The 21338-nt window shown below is 48.1% G+C and overlaps 1 protein-coding gene across 2 annotated transcripts in view; it reads left to right on the top strand.

Moving 5' to 3' along the window:
* Positions 1-1883: 1883 nt before the first annotated feature.
* KY (kyphoscoliosis peptidase) overlaps positions 1884-21338 on the top strand; it is a 46461-nt gene continuing 27006 nt past the window's right edge. For both annotated transcript variants that reach the window (XR_008530971.1, XM_054595482.1), the window contains exons 1-3: positions 1884-2249; positions 9620-9682; positions 20496-20570. Coding sequence is in view for 1 of the 2 variants with exons in the window: in XM_054595482.1 (XP_054451457.1) it covers positions 2114-2249; positions 9620-9682; positions 20496-20570 (274 nt within the window). In the remaining variant the exon portion in view is untranslated. The remainder of the gene's footprint in view (positions 2250-9619; positions 9683-20495; positions 20571-21338) is intronic.

Raw genomic sequence — 21338 nt, 5'->3', positions numbered from 1 at the left:
CAGGCCCCTGGTTGGCCCCCTGCCCCCAGGTCATCACCTCCTCCAGAGGCAGCCCCGTGAGGCGTCGTCACGGCGAGCCACATCCTAAGTGAGACACTCTGAAGCAGGGGAGTGTGTGTGGGAGGATATTAACACAAACTTCGGGTAAAGGGGCTTCAGCTTCCCCACACTCCTCACTCAGCCCCTTCCAGTAAGGAGACATGCTGCACAGGATCTTCCGCTGGGATCTGCGCCCTAGAAGGAGGTAGGCCACACTGTCCCAGGTCAGATGGGGCTACGTTGAGATGGGAGAGCTGCCTGAGGGATCTCCAAGACCCCGGCAGCTCTGAATAATCCATAGTTCTTATTAGACACTCCCAGCCATCTAGAGAGCGGCAAGGCTTAGCCGGTCTCCCAGCCACACACAAGCGCACGTGTGTGTGCACGCATGCACGTGTGCACGCGTGCTAATGAAGACAGGACAGGGGAGGACACTGCATGAAGAAACCTGGCTTGGGAGTCACCCCCCTCCACTGGTCCCTCAGCTCAGCTCTCTAGGATCTAGGGACTCCAGTTCAACAGTGTCAGAAGCCAATGACCTTTCCTTTCCTCAGATGCCCAGTGGGCAAGGGGGTGGTGGTGATGCAATGAGACAGCCGCCTTAACAGGCAGCCAAACTGTGAGCCACAGTCAGAAGGGAGAGATCTTCAGAGTCTGAGGGTACAGCTGTGTGCGCCCCCAGCTTCATCACTGACATGTCTCTTTCTCTGTCCCTTTCCTCAGCCTTAAAATGAGGTAAGAATGACAGCTACCACTTGGAGACTGCTTATGAATCAGGCACCTCACATGCTTGTCGTTCTCACCACAGCCTTGGGAGAGTTTATTTGTATTATACCTGTGATGTGGGTGAGAAAATGAAGGGGAGATGGCTTATCCAAGATCCCACAGGCAATAAGTACTGGAGCTGGGCCTGGAACCCAGGCCTCTGCAAGAAAGACAGTGTGCCTCCAAAGGGGGACAAGGGAGCTCTCAGGGACCATGCAAAGTGGGGTCACAACATGCCAAGGTGGAAAGGACTTTAGAGCAGAAGCCTCCATGAACTTGGCAGTTACTCATGGTGGAAAGTTAAGTTAGGGGACTGGCTCAGGCGGGGTGGGCCCACAGTGGCAGGGGCTAACTGGCAGATGCCGCTGTAAACACTCCTGAGACCTGGAGCCAAAGGCCCTCCTGCTGTTGGCTGGGCAGGACAGGCCCCGCTAAAAATAGAAGGACTCTCAGGTCCAGCTCCCTGACCACAGCAGGCAAGCTGCTCCCTGCGCCCCAGCCTCCTCCCGTCCCCTCCCCCCAGCCCCACCATACAGGAACCAGTCCTCTAGAAAGAACAGAGATGTTAAGATTTTTCACTTCAGACCAGAGAGAACTGTTAAGTTGATGCCCAGTGGGCATGTGTCCAAATTCTTGGGGGCCATAATCATGGGGATGTTCTGACCCCAAGAGCCCATCCACGTCCTTCTTAGAGAGGGAGCGGTCAACCTCCAAAACCCACCCAGGAAGGAATAGGGCCGAGGCCAAAAGTAGGCCAGTTTCTCCACACCTTGCGATTCAATCTGGAGCCCGCTTGCTGTTTTTCCTTTTCCTGAACTGACTCTCACTGTTGACAGCATTGTGCGATTCTGTATTTGCCATGGCTTTCGGAGGTCTACTTCGGGCCCTCTCGGGGAACCCCCTCACCCCTCCTCCTCCCCGGAGATGGCAAGGATGAGGTGCGCCAACCAGCCAGAGGACAGTCCTGGAGTCCGGGACAAGTGCATCCAGCGCTGGGGGCAGCAGGCAGGGGCGCGGGGCTGGAGGCTCTGGGGCCCGTGGCCTCGGTGCAGGTCTGGGCTCAGTCGGGGATTTCCTTTCAAAGGTGACTTAGAGCCGCTTCATTAGGGGAGCGCCCTCCCGGGCGGGCCCTAATGGCGTGTTTGGCAGAGTCAGCGAAACGCAGCGCGCAGCGGCTAGGCGGCGGGGGAGCGCCCTCTCCCGCGCCCTCGCCATCTCCCGCGCCGGACAGCGGCGCGCACGGGGCCATTTGCAGCGCAGGCAGACTTGCGAGCGGCCGCGGCGCGCTGGTGGGGAGCGAAGTGGAACCATGGCGCTGAAGAAAGACAGCAACGCCGTGTCTATTGACATGCTGCTGATCGTGCACTCGGAGAAGCGGCGCGCCGCGCAGGGCACGCACTCGGACCGGCAGGCGGACCCGGGCGCACTTCCGCAGTGCAGAGGAGGTAACGCGCGCCCGGCCCGACCCCCGGAGGCCCCGGCACCTCGGCCTCTTCTCCCTAGGGCCCACCCGCCGTGGGGGCGCCCCACTCGCCCCCGAACGAGGTCAGCGACACCGACCCTCTCCCCATGGCTGCCTGCGCCTCGACGCTGCGGCTCTGGCGTCCCTTGGCAACGCGCAGCCCCGTGATTGCCCTGAGTTGACTCCCTGTGCCGGCCTGTGGGTGCTTCCAGCCCCGGCTGCCAGTTTACTCCAACCACTCTCTGAAAGGTGTAGATTGGGTTGGAAGATGCCTCGGAAGAAGGGGGCCAGAGCCTTAGGACTGAATCTGGGGTGGCCAAAGCCTGCTCCCCATATGGCCATCCAAGGTGCAGGGTCCCCAGGGAAATGTGCGTGCTGAGTCAGACTGGAAGATGGGGTGCTCCCTTTGTGCCCTTGCACAACTCGCAGCCTCAGTGTCCCTCTCTTGAGCCCTCCCCGTGCCCCTTTTCTACCAAAGGCATAAAAGGTGTAAAGGGCACACAGGCTTGGATAGGGTTAGGCTTGAAATCTGTTCTTCCTACCTTAACTTAGCTATTAATTTTCCTTTCCTTCAGACTTTCTGGTAAAGTGTAGACTGGTAAAATAAAGCAGCTGTGTATAGAATGATTGTGGAAAGCAGATTCTAGGCCTCTGTATTCTCCAGAGGAGAAGACAGACACAACGCGAAGAGGGTAGAGACGCATAATAACTGTTAACTAAGCCCCTCAGATGTCTGGGAACCTCTGGGTCCTGGGACTAGGAGGACGTCCTCAGGAGCCCTGGCAGAGTGGTGTGCGCATGCACTAGGCTGACTGTACACCAGCGCTTTGAGAGTGGTGCTCTACAGCGCGAGCGGTAAAATGGCTTCTGCCTCCCACCTCCCCTCCAGCTCCTGAACTCCTTAAAGTCTGCCCTGGCTCTTCTGTCCCCAGAGCTCCCTTGCACATTGAACATCCACCTTCCACCTGCTGCACTGAAGCAATCATGCTATGGGGTGGCTTTGTCCCCACCAGCCACACGGGCGCGAGCTGCCCCATAGTTCCTGGTGACTCCTTGAGGAGGCAAGCAGGGAAAAAATAGATTTTAGAGAGCTGAGAATATTGACAGGTACTCCATTCTTGGGAGGAATTTGGGGGTCAACGTTGTTTGCATTGGTTGGTTCTTTAGTTGTCAGAGCTGCTCCTGGAGGAAGGGAAAGTGCCCACCCAGGGTATTTGTAATAAGGAAATTGGCAGAGGCCATTGAGACTGCGCCTACTACACAAACCACAGTCCAGAAGGCCTCCCACTGCGTGTGGCACAGCCAGAGGGCCTCCATGAGGCCCAGCTCTGGGTCAGACTGTGAGTCCTCATCTCTCCCTCCCGCTCTGATCACGTCTCTCCTAAAGGCTCTGTCACTAGCAAGAAAAGCTGAAGAACACGGAGAAGCCCCAGAAATGCCTGGGATCCGCACTGCTCCAGAAGGTGTCAAACACCTACCACAAACCCCACATGACTCCTGATCAATGCGCTTGCCATAAGTCAGGGAAAGGAGACCCCGCTTGCTGACCCCTTTCTGCTATTTTTCTCCAAATAGTTTCCTAACAGATGTTTCCTCCAGACCCTATGTCAGTGGAGAGACCTGTGTCACATTTTCAGTCAGACAGTTCTGCACCAGAGCAGAGAAAGAGAGAGCATCCACCAGAGCCAAAGCCTGCTGGGCAGTGGGATGTCTAGGAGACCCCTGGCTAAGCCAGTTTGCAAGCCCACGACACCTAAGGAGGGGAAATGCTGAGCAAGACCAGCTTGTTCCAAGGCCTCTTGTTGGTGCACATGATCCAAAAGTCACCCATGCCCACTTCCAAGTATCTCCTCCCCACTCCAGGTCCTCAGGTCTGCAAAGGAGGACCTGAGCTCAGTTACTGTCACCATGCAGAGGATGGAGTGAAGATGTGCCCAGATGGCTTTCTGCTGTGTCCTTGTGACAGAAAAGAGTCAAAAGGACAGGAGGCAAGAAGTGTGGCACCAGGGGTTTGGGTTGCAAGGCCAGCAGGTTCTCTCTCCCCTTTTCAGTACAGCCCTAGCATTTTCCCAGCCATTCCCTCGGAGCAGTGCTTCTCAAAATTGTGCCTGGAGGCCTTCAAGGTCTCCCACGTATTCCTCTGGCTGTGGACAAGGTGGCCTAAAGCTTCCTGCACCAAGTCTGAAAGTGCTTCATTGTTTTAGGTTTTATCCCCAAAGTTAATGTGACATATGCATTCTACTCCAACAGGGTGAGGGTTCCAGGTGGTAGGTCGCAGACACCGCAGACACTGACTATGGAGGGCTTTGCAGAAAGGGGGACTTGGAGTGGCTTAAAGAGCTGGAGAACAGGCCTAAGACTGAGCTGCTGGGAACAGCACCATGAGCTATGCAGCATAACTGCCACCAAGGAATATTAGGTGCTCCTTTTGCACCAGGAACTTGATTTTATTGCAGCTGTTTCCACTGCCAGAACGTATGCCAGCTCTGTGCCAGGAAATTGACCTTGCAGCTACCACCTCCAACTGTCACCAGAGAGAGAGCTTTCATTCCCTTCCCTATTGCCTCACTAGGCCCCAAGATGGAATTAGACACAGGTGCCACTGACTGACTATTCCCAGGCCACACATGTCCATGCTTTAGCTGCAAGGGAGGCTGGGAGAGCAGGAAACTACCACTTTTTGTTTCCATAGAGATAGGCAGTCTTTGCTCACTCTCACCCCACATCAAGACTCTAAAAGTAGGCAATTCACCACGTACAGAAATAGGCAGGCAAAACAAATGGCAGACATCTTCAACAATAACCCTTCCATATTTGTGCAGTAGAGAAATGGGAGTGAAAAATGGGTACCTGTACTGCGAAAATTCTTCCTGGATGATCCTGATAACCAACCCCACCGCCTTGAAAACTACTGTTTTAATACTTTTAAAGATGTTTTAAATGTTGAGGGTTGCATTCATGCTCCCAAGTGCATCTCATTCATGGGCAGCCTCCCTTGGATTCCAGGACAGACAAATTCTACTGGCCCCACTTTGACCCAGAGACAAATGCAAGTAGCACATCACTCGCCAGGCCTGGGTCTCCACACCACAGAGAGCCTCACGCCAGTCCTTGTTATTTCACAGGAGGGGTCGCAAACGGAATACGGAAATGGCAGAAATTAGAAGGAAACTGCTTGTGTGGTAAATTCTCTTTTCATTAAAAAAAAAAAATCTCTGGAATTCAACACATTGAGAAATGACTGGACGCATTGGGTTTCAGTTGTTTGAAGACTGGCTCTAGGTATCTAAACCACACAGAAGTGGCTGCTCACGACTCAGCTGAGCCTCTGGGGCCACCCTGGAAACTTTTCCCTGGCATCAGGTCCCCCGATTTCTTGGAGGCTGTAGTGGAGGCAGTGCCATAAGTTTTTGTACCTTCTTGTTCATGTGATATGCAAGGTTTGGGCGTGTCCCCACAGAGGTGGGGCTGCTCATGTCACACAGGGCACCCATCTTTTGAAAGTTGTCCTGAATGGAGAGGACAGCATCCTGCATTGAGATGATATTACTTGAGGCCTAAGAGGTGCCAGTGGCTACCTGGCCCGGGACCCAGAATACCATAAAATCTGAAAGCAGTCCGCTTCCAAAGCCTCCTCTCTCTGGGGCCAGGTACCTGTCTCCCTGCAGGCCCAGGATTTTTCTGGGAATTGTATACATGGACCAACTATAATGGGCCTTATTCGGTGCCTTTGAGAGATTCATTAGCCCAGCCTCTAGGAACAAACATCAGTATAACTGCACTGTGGGTGTATGAGAACTCTAATAGGAATCAGATCTCCATTCACAGAGCCCTAACAGGGGGCTCAGTCAGACCCTAGGTCAGGTAACTGACTCATCCAATGCCAGTGTGAAGGAACTATCCTCCACGAGCCTCCATAAATGGGGAAACAAAAGCACAATTGCACAGGACCAAATAGCTACGCTCTGCCTTCCTTATAACAGTAACAAAAGAGAAGGACGGAGTTCTGAAAGTAAACTCATTCATTCATTGCCTCAGCAATGGTCTGCATGCTTACACTGTGCCAAGAAGCATTCTAATTGTTGGGGATGAAACAGTAGACAATACAGTCAAGAGCCCCTGCCCTTTGGGGCTACATTAAAATTACTGTAATCATAACACCATTTCCTGCAGTTGAGTCTCGGCTTCTTAAAAGTGAAGAGTGTGTCCTCTGCCCTGTGCATGGGAACGAGTCTTTCTCAAGACATATACCCTACAGGCCACCCCTCTGAGACCCAGCTGTTGGGCATGCAAGGGTGGGATGGCTTCTTTAACCTTGCTATGGAGCCATTCTAGCTCTACTTAAGCAGACACCAAAGTTAGTGAAACTGTGCTGCAGGCTCGTGAGAATTGCGATAAGACTCAGACCTCCGGAGACCCATGAGAAACGCATAGCCCATGCAGGCATGTGTGCCCCGCGAATGCGCGCATGGGCAAGTGGGCTGCAGCGGGAGGAACAAGATACAGCATCTTGGCTCGTTGCAGCCCTCTTACTTTGCCTGGGTTGTCTGAAATTCATCTTATGTCTTTCTGGGCACGTTATTACATCAGGAGAGTGTTGAAATATACTGAATTCATCCTCTTTTTATCATCTTCAGGGTCCCTGGTTTGGGGGAAGTTTAGTGGGAAAATACAACGAAACACAAAGGGACGTTGTAACTCTTAGAAGACTGTTCTGAAAGACTTGAAGTGAGGCTTAGTATAATGTGTCAGCCAATAAAGTGGATGATTAAAGTAGTTCTTGCAAAAACTGAGTTTCAGGTAAATGCAGGGTTGAAGAGAGGCTTCGTGGAACCCAGGCCATTCCACCAGGATGTGCAATAAAAGTAAAATTTTATTTATTTTTTAAATGGCACACTTGCGTGCATGCAGAAATTAGAGTTGTAGCTTCTTTATGTGTTTTCTGATGGTGAGATTCTAGGTGCATATCTGCCTTGCTGGTGCTCAAGGCACCCAGCCCTGGAAACTGAAGGAAGCAGCTGATGGCTTGTGCTGGTGGAGTGCGCACAAATGTGGCTGAACACGCGACTGATCCAAAAGGCCACATGTGCCCCCTTTTGCTGCCCTGTGCACTCCTTGGACTGGGGTGTTGGCAGGGTAGGGGGAGCCTGGAGTGCTCCAAACTTTTTCCAAACAGCTGGTGTTTGGGGCCCAGCCACCCCTCCCCACCCCTGCCAGCTTATCCAGCAACGGGCTTCCCCTGCTGTGATTGGCTGCTTTCCTTGGTCCTGGCTGAAGTCTGCCTAGCAGCACAGGGACTGACGCCCCACAGCCACAAGGAAACCAATTGTGCAGCCTTGACTATAAATACTCCACAGCAGCTATGCCAGCTAATCGCCCTCCTTGAGGATTCCCTTCCCAGATCTTGTTTCCTCCCTCGGCCAGCAGAAATGCAGCCAGCTGTGCCCACAGGAGGTGGCCTCCCTGTTCCCTAGCCTGAGTCTGGCCTGAGCTCCAACCCAGCATACCACATCACACTGGGTTGGAGCTCCCGTGGACTGGCCCTTAGCCGATCAATCTATTGTGACCCAGGGGCTCAGGGTCCTGGCTGGCCTGCTTTTAGGAGAAGGCTGGAGCCAGCAGGCTTCTCCAGGGCAAGACCCTGCCAGGTGGATCTCAAGCCCAGCCCAGCTCAGTGCCCCTCCCACCGACCATGACTGGCTTCTGCCTGGATCCTGGCGTGGGAAGCACTGAGTAGCTAATCTGGTTGGGTGCACGAGGGACACCTTCTGAATGGAACCTGGGCAGGCCAGCGCCCCACAGTCATGCTTGTTTCCAGGCCCAGACACTGGTGTCAGTGGTCACTTCCAGTGGCAGCCCTGACAGCCTTTCTGCAGACTGGAGGGAGGCCAGGGAGAAGAGGGCTGGCCAAGGTGGTACCAGTTGGGGAACCTCCCCAGCTGCCACAACCCTGTCCTTCCCATCCCTTCCCTGACCCCTCTGAAGCAGAGATTCAAGGGCCGCCTCAGCAAGACCAGGCCACCGTAGCAGCTTTAAAGGGAGATGTGAAGGAAAGGCGATGCTTCCCCTAAGAGGGGCAGGTAGCCTCGTGGCCTATGGCAGAAACGGAGCATCTCTCCACAGCAGCCTGACCACACTAGGCTCTGAGGACAGCTCCGTGTCCTGGCGACATAAATATTCCTAGCACATGGAGAGCGCTTTCACATAGTAGGCGCCCTGCAAATGCTTGTGCAATTGAACCAAACTGCAAGTCACCCTGCTCCTAGGCTGGAGTAGGAGGCAGGCTGCCCCATTCTCAGAAGGAGGAAGTAGGTGGAGCTAAGAGTCAGGAGGTTTGGGGTTCAAGCCCTAGATCTGATGCTCCCTAACTGCAGGGTCTGGCAAAAAGTTAACCAGTCTGAGCTGCAGGTCCCTTAGCTGTAAAATCGGGACAGGAACCTCTCAGCCTGCTCTACAAAAAGGTGGGAATGTCAGGCATCCCCACGCACTTTGAAGACTGTGCCCAGCAACACCAAGTCTGAGGCTGTGATTATTTAACACATGGAAGTGTCCCCAGCTTCTTTTGAAGAGTCTGTGTTGGGTGGTGAAAACATAATACAATATATAGGTGATGTATTATAGAATTGTACACTGAAACCTATAGAATTTTATTAACCAATGTCACCCCAATAAATTCAAAAAAATTTTTTAAAAAGGAAGACAATCTCATTAGTACCCTCAAGAACAATCCAAAGAACTGCATTCATAATGCTATAAAAGTTTGGATATACAGCGTCTGGCAGAAGTAACACCTGCCTGAGTATGGTTGGTAAGGTAATACAATGGGTGTAATAATTTATAGTTTTAATTTGAACATTTCACCTAAAATGTCATATGGTGTGCTTGAGTGTGATATTGTTATGTTACAGAATTACATGCTTATGATTTTGTAATAAAAGATTTTGTAATTAAAAAAAGGAGTGTTATTTGTGCCAGACCCTGTATATATTTTGAAAACTATGAAGAAAACTAAAAACCATGACTCCAATAATCAAAAACAGCTAGAAGTAAAAGTACCAAAAAAACCTTTCAAGAATCTGTGTTGGCACCTGCTGGGTGGTGTGAGGCTGTGTGCCCCGGGCCCACCGTCATTTGCTTCTGTGTTCAGAGGTGTGACGGCCGATTCCTGCGTAGGCGCGCTGTGGGGCCGTGCAGATGGGCGGGCATGTGTCCAGGCCAGCCCTGGGATGAACGGGGCCCTCACCAGCCTGCCTTTCTTGTGGACACACGCAGCTCCCCATTCTCTACCCACCCCGGGAAAATTCCACTGTGGTCCCAGTGGTCACTGCAGGTCCCTCTGTCTTCCTTAAATAGGAAACCTGGCAGAAAAGCAGCATCCTCAGCAGACCCAGGTCATCACTTCCTACGACAACCAAGGTAAGCAATTCACCTCCAGTCATGACTTCTTTTCCAGCTCCTGTGTGCCAGAGACAGCCGGGTGCAGAGCGCAGACTGTGGGGGGCAGGTCCTCCCTGCCCCATGGATGGTGGCGCCCTCTTTCCCTCTTCTCACATCCATGGGAAGCAGCGAGAGGCTGTATGGTATCATGGGATGGAGAAATAGTCCTCGGGCCACAGAACCCACTGGTGCCGTCGTCATCACCCACGTTGCATCACTATAGCTAACATTTATTGAGTGTTAACCATGTGCCAGGCGTGCTGCCAAGCCATTTCCATGTTTATTCTCATATAAATTAAGCTTCACAAGAATCCTGTTTGATTGGTACTCCTAATACCCTCATTTTACAGATGAGTAAACTGAGGCATGGAAAGGTTGACATGTGTTCAAAATCAAATGACTCGCAAGGTTCAGAGTTGGGCAATTGACTTCCTGCCAACCACCACCAAGTCCTGAGCTGTTAACCTTCAAAGCTCTGCTTCCACCACAGCCCTCCACCCCCTCCCCGCCGACCCACCACCGAACCAGCCTCCTCTGCTGGCTTTTGTGGAGCAGGAGGGCTGTACCATTGGGGCTGGAGGTGAGGCCAGGTTAGAGACACCCCCCTACTCCCCGCCTCAGTTTCCTGTTCTGCATTAAAGACTCAGGGCCTGGCGTATGAGAGCTCTCATAGGCTCAGCCCTAGGAGTTCACCACTGGTGCTCTCAGCACTGTTGTCCTGACCTGTAAAGAGATTACTGATGGCATCCAGAGGGCAGTGGCGGCTCCCAAGGACCAGGAGCCTCAGGGAACTGCTGTCTGAAACATGTGCAGGAAGGGCCTGTCAATGCGGTTTCCAGCAGGAGGCAGCCGGCTCTCCCCACAGCCTGGGTCAGCACCTCTGTATACTAGGATATGGCTCCAGGACAAGCCCCAGAGCCTCTCACTGGGCCCACCGTGCCCTGCCACCGCCCTAAGTACCACAAGGACCAACCCGGGCCCCACTGTGTCTCTGGACTAGCAGCATGCAGCTGGCACAAAACAAGAATAAACAATATTCACTAAAATGAGAGTGGATTAGCAACCACTTATCTTGCTTAGTTCTCGCCACACCCCTTGATGGAGCAGTGATGGTGATGTCATTCCTGTTTACACAGGAAAAAGTTGATGCTGGGAATGTGTCAGTCCCCAAGCCTGGCTGTAGGATCAGACCTCAGCAAGGCATGGCCTCCCCTGTGTCGTAGGCAGATGGGACAGGATGGGGCCTGCCGGTCACCAGAGCTGCACCTGGCACAGTGTAGCCTGGCTCATGTGCTCTACTCACGTGCCACTTCCCAGCATTCAAAGCTTCCAGAGGGGCAGGAAGGAAGGCAGTGTTGGCATCCTATGAGAAGGATGGAGCCCTGTGTAGACTGGAATGGGCCGGCCTGGCAGGGTCCTGTGGGAACCTGGGCCTCAGCGAGAGGAGGGCTCCCCCTCTTTGAGGGCCTCACCAGAGTTCACACTGATCCTGACCCCTTCATTCCACAAAAAGCAGTTCCTGATGCAGCACTGGAGATTCATCAGAGAAGGAAACAAACAGAAAAGGCTCCTGCCCCCATGGAGCTGACACCCTAGTGGGAGAGATAACTGGTCCTAAAAAAGGGTGTCAGACAAGACTGGAGGGCAAGGTAAAGCAAACTGGAGAATGGGGGTGGGTATATGCACCTGGGTGTGTATTAGCCTCCTATGGCTGCTATAACAAATTATCACAAACTTGGTGACCTAGAACAAATTTAATCTCTTAAATAGTTCCCGAGACCCCGAGTTTCAAATAAATCTCATTGGGCTAAAGTCAAAGTGCTGGCAGGGTAGGCTCCTTTTGGAGGCACATAGGGAGCATATGTTCCTGGTCTCTTCCAGCTTCTAGAGGCTGCCGACTCCTTGCCTAGTAGCTGCATCACTCTAATCTTTGCTTCTATTGTCACACTGCCTGTTCTCCATGTAAGTAGTTAAATCTCCCTCTGCCTCTGGTTTATAAGAATCCCTGTGATCACACTGAGCTCATGAGTATCAGATAATCCAGGATAATCTTCCTGTCCCTGAGATCCTTAACTTAATCACATCTTCAAAGTCCCCTTTGGTATAGAAGGTGACAGTCACAGGTTCCTGGAATTGGGACATGGATATCTTTAAGGGCCATCATGAAGCCTACCACAGGGGACAATTTACAATAGAATAGTTGTAAAAGGCTGCCCCAAGAAGGGGACCGTCTGAGTAAGGGAGGAGGCGAGGGAGCATGCCATGTGGGCACCTGGGGAAGAGCTTCCAGCGAAGGAAACAGAGGTGTGTTCAGGAAGCAGAGAGCAGGTCACTGTGGCTGGAAGGGCATGGGCAAAGTCGGGGTAGCAGAGATGAGTCAGAGAGGACACGGAGCAGATCCTGCAGGGCCTGCAAGGCTACCCTCAGTATGCTGGCTTCTAACCTGAATTGCCATTGGAAACCGCTTGGTTTAATGACACTTCCAAAGAGTAGAGAATAAACAGCAGTGGGTGAGGGTGGATGCAAGAAGAACCCGTGGGAGGCAGCATGATAATGCGGGCAAGAGAGGTCTTCCCATGGTGTGGATCGGGGTGTAAGACAAGAGAGGAGTTAAGGTTTGGGAGCTGAGAGTGGAGATGGAGGAGCTGCAGGAGGTGCCTTTTAGGGAAAGAACGTGAAGAGTTCAGATTTGGCCTCGTTGAGGTTGGTGCCAGTGCCAACAACCACATACCTGCTATTTTGCATAATAGTGACCAGGGACATCCATATTCCATGGGCCACCTTCCCATTCATCCAGAGAGCCTTGATGCTCATGAGCTCTGTTCTGTGAACCACACCGGCTCCCAGCGCAACTTTCTCGGCAGCTCTTTACATGCCAGTCATAGCAGGGCCCCAGGGTAGTGCTTGGTGTGGGCCAGTCAGTGACCTAAGCCTCTTTTGGGGGTCACCACATTTCCTCCCACCACCACCTTCTGTGTAGGTCATCACTTCCATTTTACAGATATGGAAGCTGGGACCGGGAAGGTTTTAGTTACAACGCTGGCACATGGCAGGCCTGGAAGTTAAACCCATGTCTGTGTACTTCCAAAGCCAGTGGGCATAACTACTCCACCATTAGGCCCCCTTCCATACAGGGCAGGGACCAATCTGGGGGGGGTGGGCAATCTGGGTGCAGCAACTCTTCCACCTTCTAGCAGGACAAGAAATTGAAGATTGCAATCAGAACTGTCACTCAACATGGTTCAGGTTTTCCTCTCCTTCTCGCCTTGTCATTCAATGGAAGATTCGATAAAATAGATGACAAAAGATCATCAGAATCTTGGATTTTCACACACAAGGGGCTTCAGGTGATTAGTCTGTAACAGGCGTGGAGGTTGAATGAGAGGAGGGTGCTCACCGGCGCCCCTGAACGTCAGGCTGCCATAGTCATTCTTGGAGTCAGTTTTCTGTTGAGGCTTTCATCCTTCCAGGTCATCGCCCTTATCCCCATGCAGACACTGCGCCTTCTTTGATCATGCAGCACTAGGGTCAAACTGCCATGTTTCCAGGCCAGGAACATGCCCATGGAGCCCCACTCTGCAGAAGGAATTGTCAGTGGTTGTGTTCTCAAGAGCCCAGTGGAAGCCTGGTCAGTCAGGGACACAAGAGATACTCTTCATCACACATGCTGGTGGGGCCCCCGTGGTCTTAACCCTGAGCTCTGCACACTCAGTGGTCACCTCATAACTAGAGGTGCTGAGTGCGGCTTTCATACCGCGTCCAGCAGTACCTAGTGAGCATTCTATGGAGCTGGACTCTCCCCCGCCACCATCCTGCTGTTCCTGGGATGACCCAGCTCACCACATCCTGCACGGAAGCTCAGTTGAACACCTAGCTAGAATCTGTTTCAGGATATTTTCAAAATGTTTTAGCTGAGGTTTGCAGACACTCATCTACCGCAGAAAAAAATGTGAAGACAAAGAGTTCAAGTTGTAAATGTGGCAGCCAGTTACAGAAAGAGTTAATGAACACCTTAAGTCAGCGATGGCAAGTATCTGAAATGAATCCCCCATTTCCTCCACATACATGTGTGTACACTCACATGTACACTCACATTCATACACACACATGCCTTGAGAGTCTTTGCTCACTGATCAATGCTCCAGGCAGCCACTTCCAATCAGAGTTAATGAACAACACAGTATCTGTTGGCCATCTCTGCATTAGTAATTCTGAGCAAATTAGGCCTTTAGACAAATCCTGATTCAAGCTTGCAAAGACCTGCAGAGAAGCTGTCGGGTCTCCTGACCCCGGTCCATGGCAGGCCAAAGCGGCGTGCCAGGGACATGGCTGGGCTTGCCTGCTGGTCTCCATTCCTGAGAAGATAGAGAAAAGGAAGCACAGAGCCGGTACCATCTGGGAGAAGCACCTGGGAGCCACTTCTTGGGTACAGAAGAAAAGGTCACTAACACTCTTTCACTTAGACAGCCAAAACTGCAGCTTGAGAAATGTTATTTGCGTGACAGCTGGTAGAACTGGGGAGGGATGTCATGAGAGAGCCGGCCAGGGACCCGAGGAAGGACCTCCTTTGGGTTTGGTTGTGAATATTAAGATTAGCATAACGGTATCTGTACTTAGGGTTTAGATTTTACTTTAAATTTTGTTCTCAGTGATGTTCCACTCTTTATCATTGAAGGTTGGTCAAATTAATGTTTTCCTAAATTAAGAGTCTTACTGGATACAGGAATGGTATTGTCAGCAAACTCTCACCATTAGGAATCTCGGGGCTGTGCTGCAAATAGTGTTCACCTGGAGACCACAGCCCGGCCCCAGTTCCTGGAGCAGAGAGCCTCCTGGAAGGGCCCTCACACTCCTGCACACCAGAGCAGGCAGGCCAGGGAGCTTTGCTGTTTCTCTCTCAAGAGGGCGCTGGTCAGCAGCACCACCTTGGGGAAGAGCCAGGAAGTGGGACTCAGGAGAGTGTTGCATGGGCCCCTGTCCGAGAAGGAAGAAAGAGGAGGAAGTGCAGGAAGGAGCGAAGAAAAGAGAAACGGTGATGGGTGGGGTCTCTTGGCAGGACTGTGTTCTGCCTGTGAGATTCCCTCAGAACCCACCCTTGGAAGGGCTTTAACATTATATTAAAGAGAGGTTTTTCAGCTTGCTCCTTCTTTGGCAGAGATGATGAGACTGAATGGGGAGAGGTTGGAAGTTCCTGGGATTTAGGAGACGTTTGGGGAAGAGGTTGGTTGTGGAGCCCTAAACCAACAATTCAGTTTTGTATTTATTCTAGGTTGTTCTAGTCCATCATTGTCCTAATTGTGTTTGACAGAATAGTACTGAGCCGACAGACTTTGCTGCAGGCCTTCTCAGAGCACTGTGTACTGAGGGAACCTGCCAAAGGGGAAAGAGTGGTCATGTTTCCCAATTTTTGTTTTCACAAGGCATCTTGCAACCCAGCACAGTTTGGCCCCCTCTTTAAAAAACACCTCAGAGTGTTTCTGGTGGACTTGTGAAAAGGCAAAGGAGAACAGGCCCAGGCCACACCACTGTGGGAAGACACACAAGAAATCTTTGCTGCTGAGGGTGATGGCACCCGATCCTAAGACCAAAACTGAATTGTGTTTTAACTCTGAAGTGTTTAGTCATAATTATCAAGCCATAGGCTGATTTTCTTTGAAAATGAATGTTCTAGAAACTACACTCAAAATGAATGTTAACCTCTTTAAAGCAATGCCTCAGGAGGCCCTGTTGTATCTTTTTAAATTGTTTGAGAATTATGCTCTTTGACATGCAGAGCAAGTTTATAAGCTGTACTAGAAAGTCAGTATTGTAATTCTGTGAAAAATAATTGTAACACATTTAGCGGGCAAAGGGTTAATAAAAAGAGCTCTTACAAAATTAGTAAGGAAAAAGTGATAGTAGGAAACTAGGCTATCCACAATGTAAAAATTTTAAATGGCAAATAAATATGTGAAAAATACTATACTAAAAACTAAAGAAATACACAAAACAACTAAATGTCATTATTCATTAATAAAAAGTTAAAGGATTGATTAAAATCAAATGTCAGTGAGGGTAGCTGAGATTTATTTTTATGTTATAAATCATTCCAAAACTCAGAAGCTTAAAACAAGAAGCATTTACCAGCTCACAAGTCTAAAGTTTAGCTGGGCATTCTTGTCTGCACCACATCCAGCGGACCATGGGTCTGGCTGGGCCTGCTCACGTGCTGTGGCCAGCTGGAGGGTTGCCTGGCAACCTGCTGGTCTGGGCTGGTCTCACCTGAGATGGCTCTGCTCTGCTCCATGTGGTCTCTCGTCCTCCAGCAGGCTAGCCTGGGCTCCCTCACATGGCAGCTATGGCTGGAATCCCAAGAATGAAAGCAGGAGCTGCAAAGTGTCTTGAGGCCTAGGCCCAGAGCTTGCATAACATCGCTTCTGCCACCGGCTAGCTGGCCAAACCAAGTCATAAGGCCTGTCCAAAAAGATCTCTTGATGGGAGGAAGTACAAAGTATTGTGGCCAATTCTGTAATCAAATAGCAAGAATGAGGAAAATGGACATTTTCTTGCTCTATAGGTGTGGTCATAAACTGATAAAATCATTCATGAATAAAGTTTGCCAATATCTAATAAAAGTCTTAAAAATCTCCATACCTTTTGATCCATGTTTAAGAATTTATTCAAAGTTACTGATTTGAAAAGTAGGTAGAGAAGAGTGTATCAGAATGTTCATCACATCACTGTTTATAATAGCAAAACATTTGAGAAAAGTTAACTATCCAATGAAAAGAGATTGTTTATATGGATATAAACCATCTATAGAGTAGAGGACCATGCCGCCATGTAAAACAATGACATATGACTATATTCACTGATGCATAAAGACAAGTAAAGAAAGCAGGTTACAAAGAGCATGTTTCCTATAATCTTACTTTGGACTTTCAATTTCTATTTTATATCTTTCTGTATCATGCAGGTTTTTGTTTTGTTTTCGTTCTGCTTGGGCTTTTTTGTTCAGTTGGGGGTCTTTAATTTTTATTTTATTTTAAGCTATGAGTTTTAACATCTGCATAGATTTATGTAACCTAGATAACCTGCACAGCTAGATTACAGAGCAGTTCCGTTGTCCCAAAAATTATCTTGTGCAGGCTCTTTGTAACCACATCCTCACACCACTCCTCAGAGTTTCTCGGTCTTGTTGGAAATCATTTCTTAATATGGATGTACCACAGGGTGTTTATCCATTCACCCCCAGAGGTCATCTAGATTATTTCCAGTTTGGAGTGATTATGAATAGAGCTCCTGTAAACATTTGTGTGCAGGTTTTTGTGTGAACATAAATTTTCGTTCCTCTGGGTTAAAAGTCCAAGAGTACAGTAGTTGGGTCATATGTTAAGTATATGTTTTGTTTTGTAAGAAACTGCCAAACTATTTTCCAGAACAGCTATACCATTTTATAATACCACCAGAAATGTATGAGAGATCCAGTTTCTCCACAACCTTGTCAGCTTACAGTATTATCACTTTTTATTATTGTTCTTTTAATAATGTGATATTTCATTATGATTTTAATTTACATTCTAATGGCTAATCATGTTGAATATGTTTTGTGTGCTTACTTGCCATTTCTGTTTTGGCAAAATACCTGCTCTTTTACCCATTTTCTAGTTGGATTGTCTTTGCACTTTTGTAAAAAAAAGTCAGTTTGCCATATTTGTGTGGCTCTGTTTCTTAACTCTTTATAATCTCTGTTGATTTATATGTTTATCTTTTTGCTACTATCACACTGTAGTGATTACTGTAGCTTTATACTACATCTTAAAGTCAGATAGTGGGAGTCTTCCAACTTTTTTTTTTTTCAAACTTGGTTTGGCTACTCTAGTTGCTGTATCTTTTCATGTAAATTTTAGAATCATCTTGTCTATATCTACAGTCTTCAAAATTTCTTTAAGGAGTTTGATTGAAATGGCATTAAACCTATAGGTCAATTTAGGGAGAACGCTAACTTGGTAATATGGAGTCTTCCAACTCCCTACCTTGGTATGTCTCCCCTCTTACTAAAGTTTTTAAAATTTGTTTGATCATATTTTGTAGTTTTCAATAAACATTTCCTGTACCTTTTGTTCAAAACTTATACTTAAGTATTTCAATTTTTAGAACTATGGGAAATAACAATTTTTTAATTCAATTTCCGATCACTTATGCCAATATGAATAAAATTAATTTGGGGGTGTTGATCGTATATCCTGCGACCGTGCTAAACTTATTACTTGTAGGAACTTTGCTTATAGATTACTTGAGATTTTCTATTTGGACAGGCATGTCATCTGTGACTAAGGAAAATTTTATTTCTTCTTTCCTAATCTATATGAAATTTTTTCTTGTTTTATTGTACTAGGTAGGACTACCAGTACAATGTTTATTAGGAGAAATTAGAGTGGACATCCATGTCTTGTTCCCAATCTCAGAGGAAAAGAATTCCATTTTTCACCATTAAATAATGCTACTAGGTGTAGAACTTTGGTAGATGCCCTTTATCAGATTAAGGAAGTTCCCTTCTATTCATAGTTTGTGGAGAGGTTTTATTACGAATAGATGTTAAATTTTGACAAATGCTTTTTCTGCATTAATTGATTTTCATCTTTTGGCCTTTCATCATGTGATTTTCTTCTTTGGCCTGCTAATATGGTGGATGACATGTATTAGTTGTCAAATATTAAACAGCCTTGAATTCCCAGAATAAACCACACTTGGTTGTGGTGTATTATTCTTTTACTCTATAACTGAATTTAGTTTTCTCATATTTTGTTGAGGATTTTTGTGTTCATAAAGAATATTGGTCTGCAGTGTTCTTACACTGTCTCACTCTAGTTTTGGTATAATGCTGGCCTCATAAAATGAGTATGAAACATTCACTATTCTTTTATTTTCTGAAGGATCTTGTGCAAAAATTCGTGTTATTTCTTTTCAAACATTTGTTAGAATTTTGCAGTGAAACCACCTGGATGTGGCATTTGTTTATTTGTTGGTTTGCTTTTGGAATATTATGAGCTACAAATTTAGTTTCAGAAATAGATATAGGAAGATTCAGGTTATCTACTCCTCTGGTGAGTTTTGGTAGTTTGCAGCTTTCGAGGAATTGGTATATTTCACCCAAGTTGTAGAATTTATGTAAATAGAGTTGTTTGTATTCCCTTACTGTTATTTTAATATATATGGGGGTTGTAGTGATATCACCCATTTCATTTATGATAGTGGTGTCTTGATTCTGATTTGTATCAATTTTACTGGTATTTTCAAAGAACCAGCTTTTGGTTTCATTGATTATTCTCTCACTAATTTCTTCAAATGTTTTTTCTGCACTACACTATTTCTCCTCTCCTTCTGGTATCTCAATGACATGAATGTTTGACCTTTAGGTGTTGTCCCACAGATCCCTGTGACTCTATTTACTTTTTCTCTCTGTTGTTCATATCGGATAATTTTTGTTAATCTGTGTTCAAGTTCACTGAATCTTTCCTCTGTTATCTCTATTATGTCACTGAGCACATCCAGAGAATTTTTGAAACTGTCATATTTTTCAGTTCTAAAAGTTATTTACATCTTTTAATTTTTTGCTGATATTTTGTGTCTTTACATTTATTTAAAGACTGTTTCCCTCACTTTTTTGAGCATGACTATTTTAAAGTCTTTGGCTGACAATTCCAAAATCTGTGTCACCCTGTGATTAACCTCTGCTGATTATCTTTTCCTTTTCAAGTTGAGATTTTCATAGGTCTTCCTATGCTGTGGAGTAATTTTAGATTGTAGCCTCTGCAATACTGTACAGATCTGCCCTGCACATGCACCACCCAGTGGTTCATCTGAGCATTGGTCTATCCCATAGTTGAGTTCTCAAAGATTGTGGCATGACATTTAGGATGAGATCCAAGCATACGCAATTCAGAGGTGACCACAAGAGTTCATTCATAACTTTATGGATTTGCTTTCTTGAGCTCCCTCCTCTTCACAATCCACTTTCCAGTGCTCTGGCCAAAAAGCTGGGGCTTTAGTTTTTCCACTCTGCCAGGAGCTTCTCACAACTCTGTCTGCTTCTGAAGCCAATTAGTGAGAACAGGGAGAGAGAAAAAGACAGTAAGAATTTGCTCCCACACTCTTGGGAACCATAGTTTCTCTGATGCCCTCCCTCAAAGACTCAGGCATCTATCTGGCCACCAAAATAACTCCTTACTGCTACCAATTGGATTTTCTGGGGGATGCGTGGAGAGAAAACAGAAAGGGGGGACAAGAAGGGGTTTCCCCCACTCTTTTACTCTTAGAGGTTCTCTTTCTCGCTCCACCAACCAGACAGAATGGCTTCTCTTGGAGCATTTATTCTCTGCACCCATGTGCACCTCTGGGTCTGGGGCTGCCATTGAGTCCAGTCTAAGTATTACCACGGGGGGTGGGGGAAGGGACTGGACTCACTGCCAATTTGGTGATGCTTTAAATTCTAATCTCCTTCCCCAGTATTCTTTCTGTCATTTACTTTAGCGTCCTCAAATAGTTGCCCCCTGCATTCTTTCCAAGGTTTATATTTGCATTCAGTGGGAGAGAAAAGGTGGAATGTGCTTACTCAGTCTTGCCTAGATCTGGAAACTGCTTTTTTTTGTTTGTTTGTTTATTTGTTTAAAAAAACAACAACAAGAATTTCGGTGATAGTCAAGAAAGCTCTAAAACCAATTGTGTTTTGTTGTTCAAACGTCTGTCATGAGATGTTGCACCATTTCCTAGTAATGTCTGGATGAGAATGTCCCCTCCTATTTCCTTACAGGGACACAGCTGACCGTGGAGGTCCACCCTCGAGATGCCATGCCCCAGATGCTCAAGAAGTTTTCCTTGGCTAAACGTACGTACGTATAGGGCTGCTTGTGTGTGGAGGGCTGGCAGGGAGGACTGAGGGCCACTTAATGGGCCAGACAGAGCCCAGCCTGGACGTGTGCTGGGGTAAGGAGAGGAGTGGCCTGGTCCTACGCGCTGGAAAGAGGCAAAGGTACGACAGCTTCGTGCTTGGGTTCTCTTTCTTCCCCACACCCAATAATCACTGTTCTTGAGTGTCTACAGTCAGGCAAGGGTAAAAAGGCATTTAGCTAAAGATGAATTTCATCACAAGAGTGTTATTGTTTTTAGATATCACTTATTGACTATCTAAAAAGTAGCATGTACCATGCTAAGTTTCTTACATTCATTAACTTTTTAACCCTTTGACATATACCAGTATTATCCCCACTTTTATATCAGCAAAGTGGGGCTCAGCAATGTGAAATAACTGCCCAAATGACCAGCTAGGAAGAGGGTCAGCACCCAGGTCCAGCTGAGGCCTGTGCTCCTACCCACCACACTTGGATGTCCTCCATGCAGTATGCACATGCCCAGGCCCACGATGTCTCCTCCACTCCCTCTTTGGTCTTCTCCCTGCATCTGTCCATCTGGTGGCTAAAAAGGGCCTATGGAAATGCCAGCCAAGGAACAGAGGCTGCAGAGCAGCCAAGGCTCAGGTTCTCTCCGAGTGCACCCAGTGAGCCAAGGCAGACCCTCCAAGTCCTCCTGGTCCTCAAGCAGTCAGGGCCTCAGGAGGGCAGCCAAATGTAGAGAGGACAGGCCCTGGCAATCAACT

This window comes from Pteronotus mesoamericanus, unplaced genomic scaffold (assembly GCF_021234165.1).
Source record: "Pteronotus mesoamericanus isolate MK-2021 breed Mesoamerican mustached bat unplaced genomic scaffold, CSHL_Meso_final scaffold_54, whole genome shotgun sequence".
In the NCBI taxonomy this organism is placed as follows: domain Eukaryota; kingdom Metazoa; phylum Chordata; class Mammalia; order Chiroptera; family Mormoopidae; genus Pteronotus; species Pteronotus mesoamericanus.
This window is presented reverse-complemented; position numbering and strand designations above follow the sequence as displayed.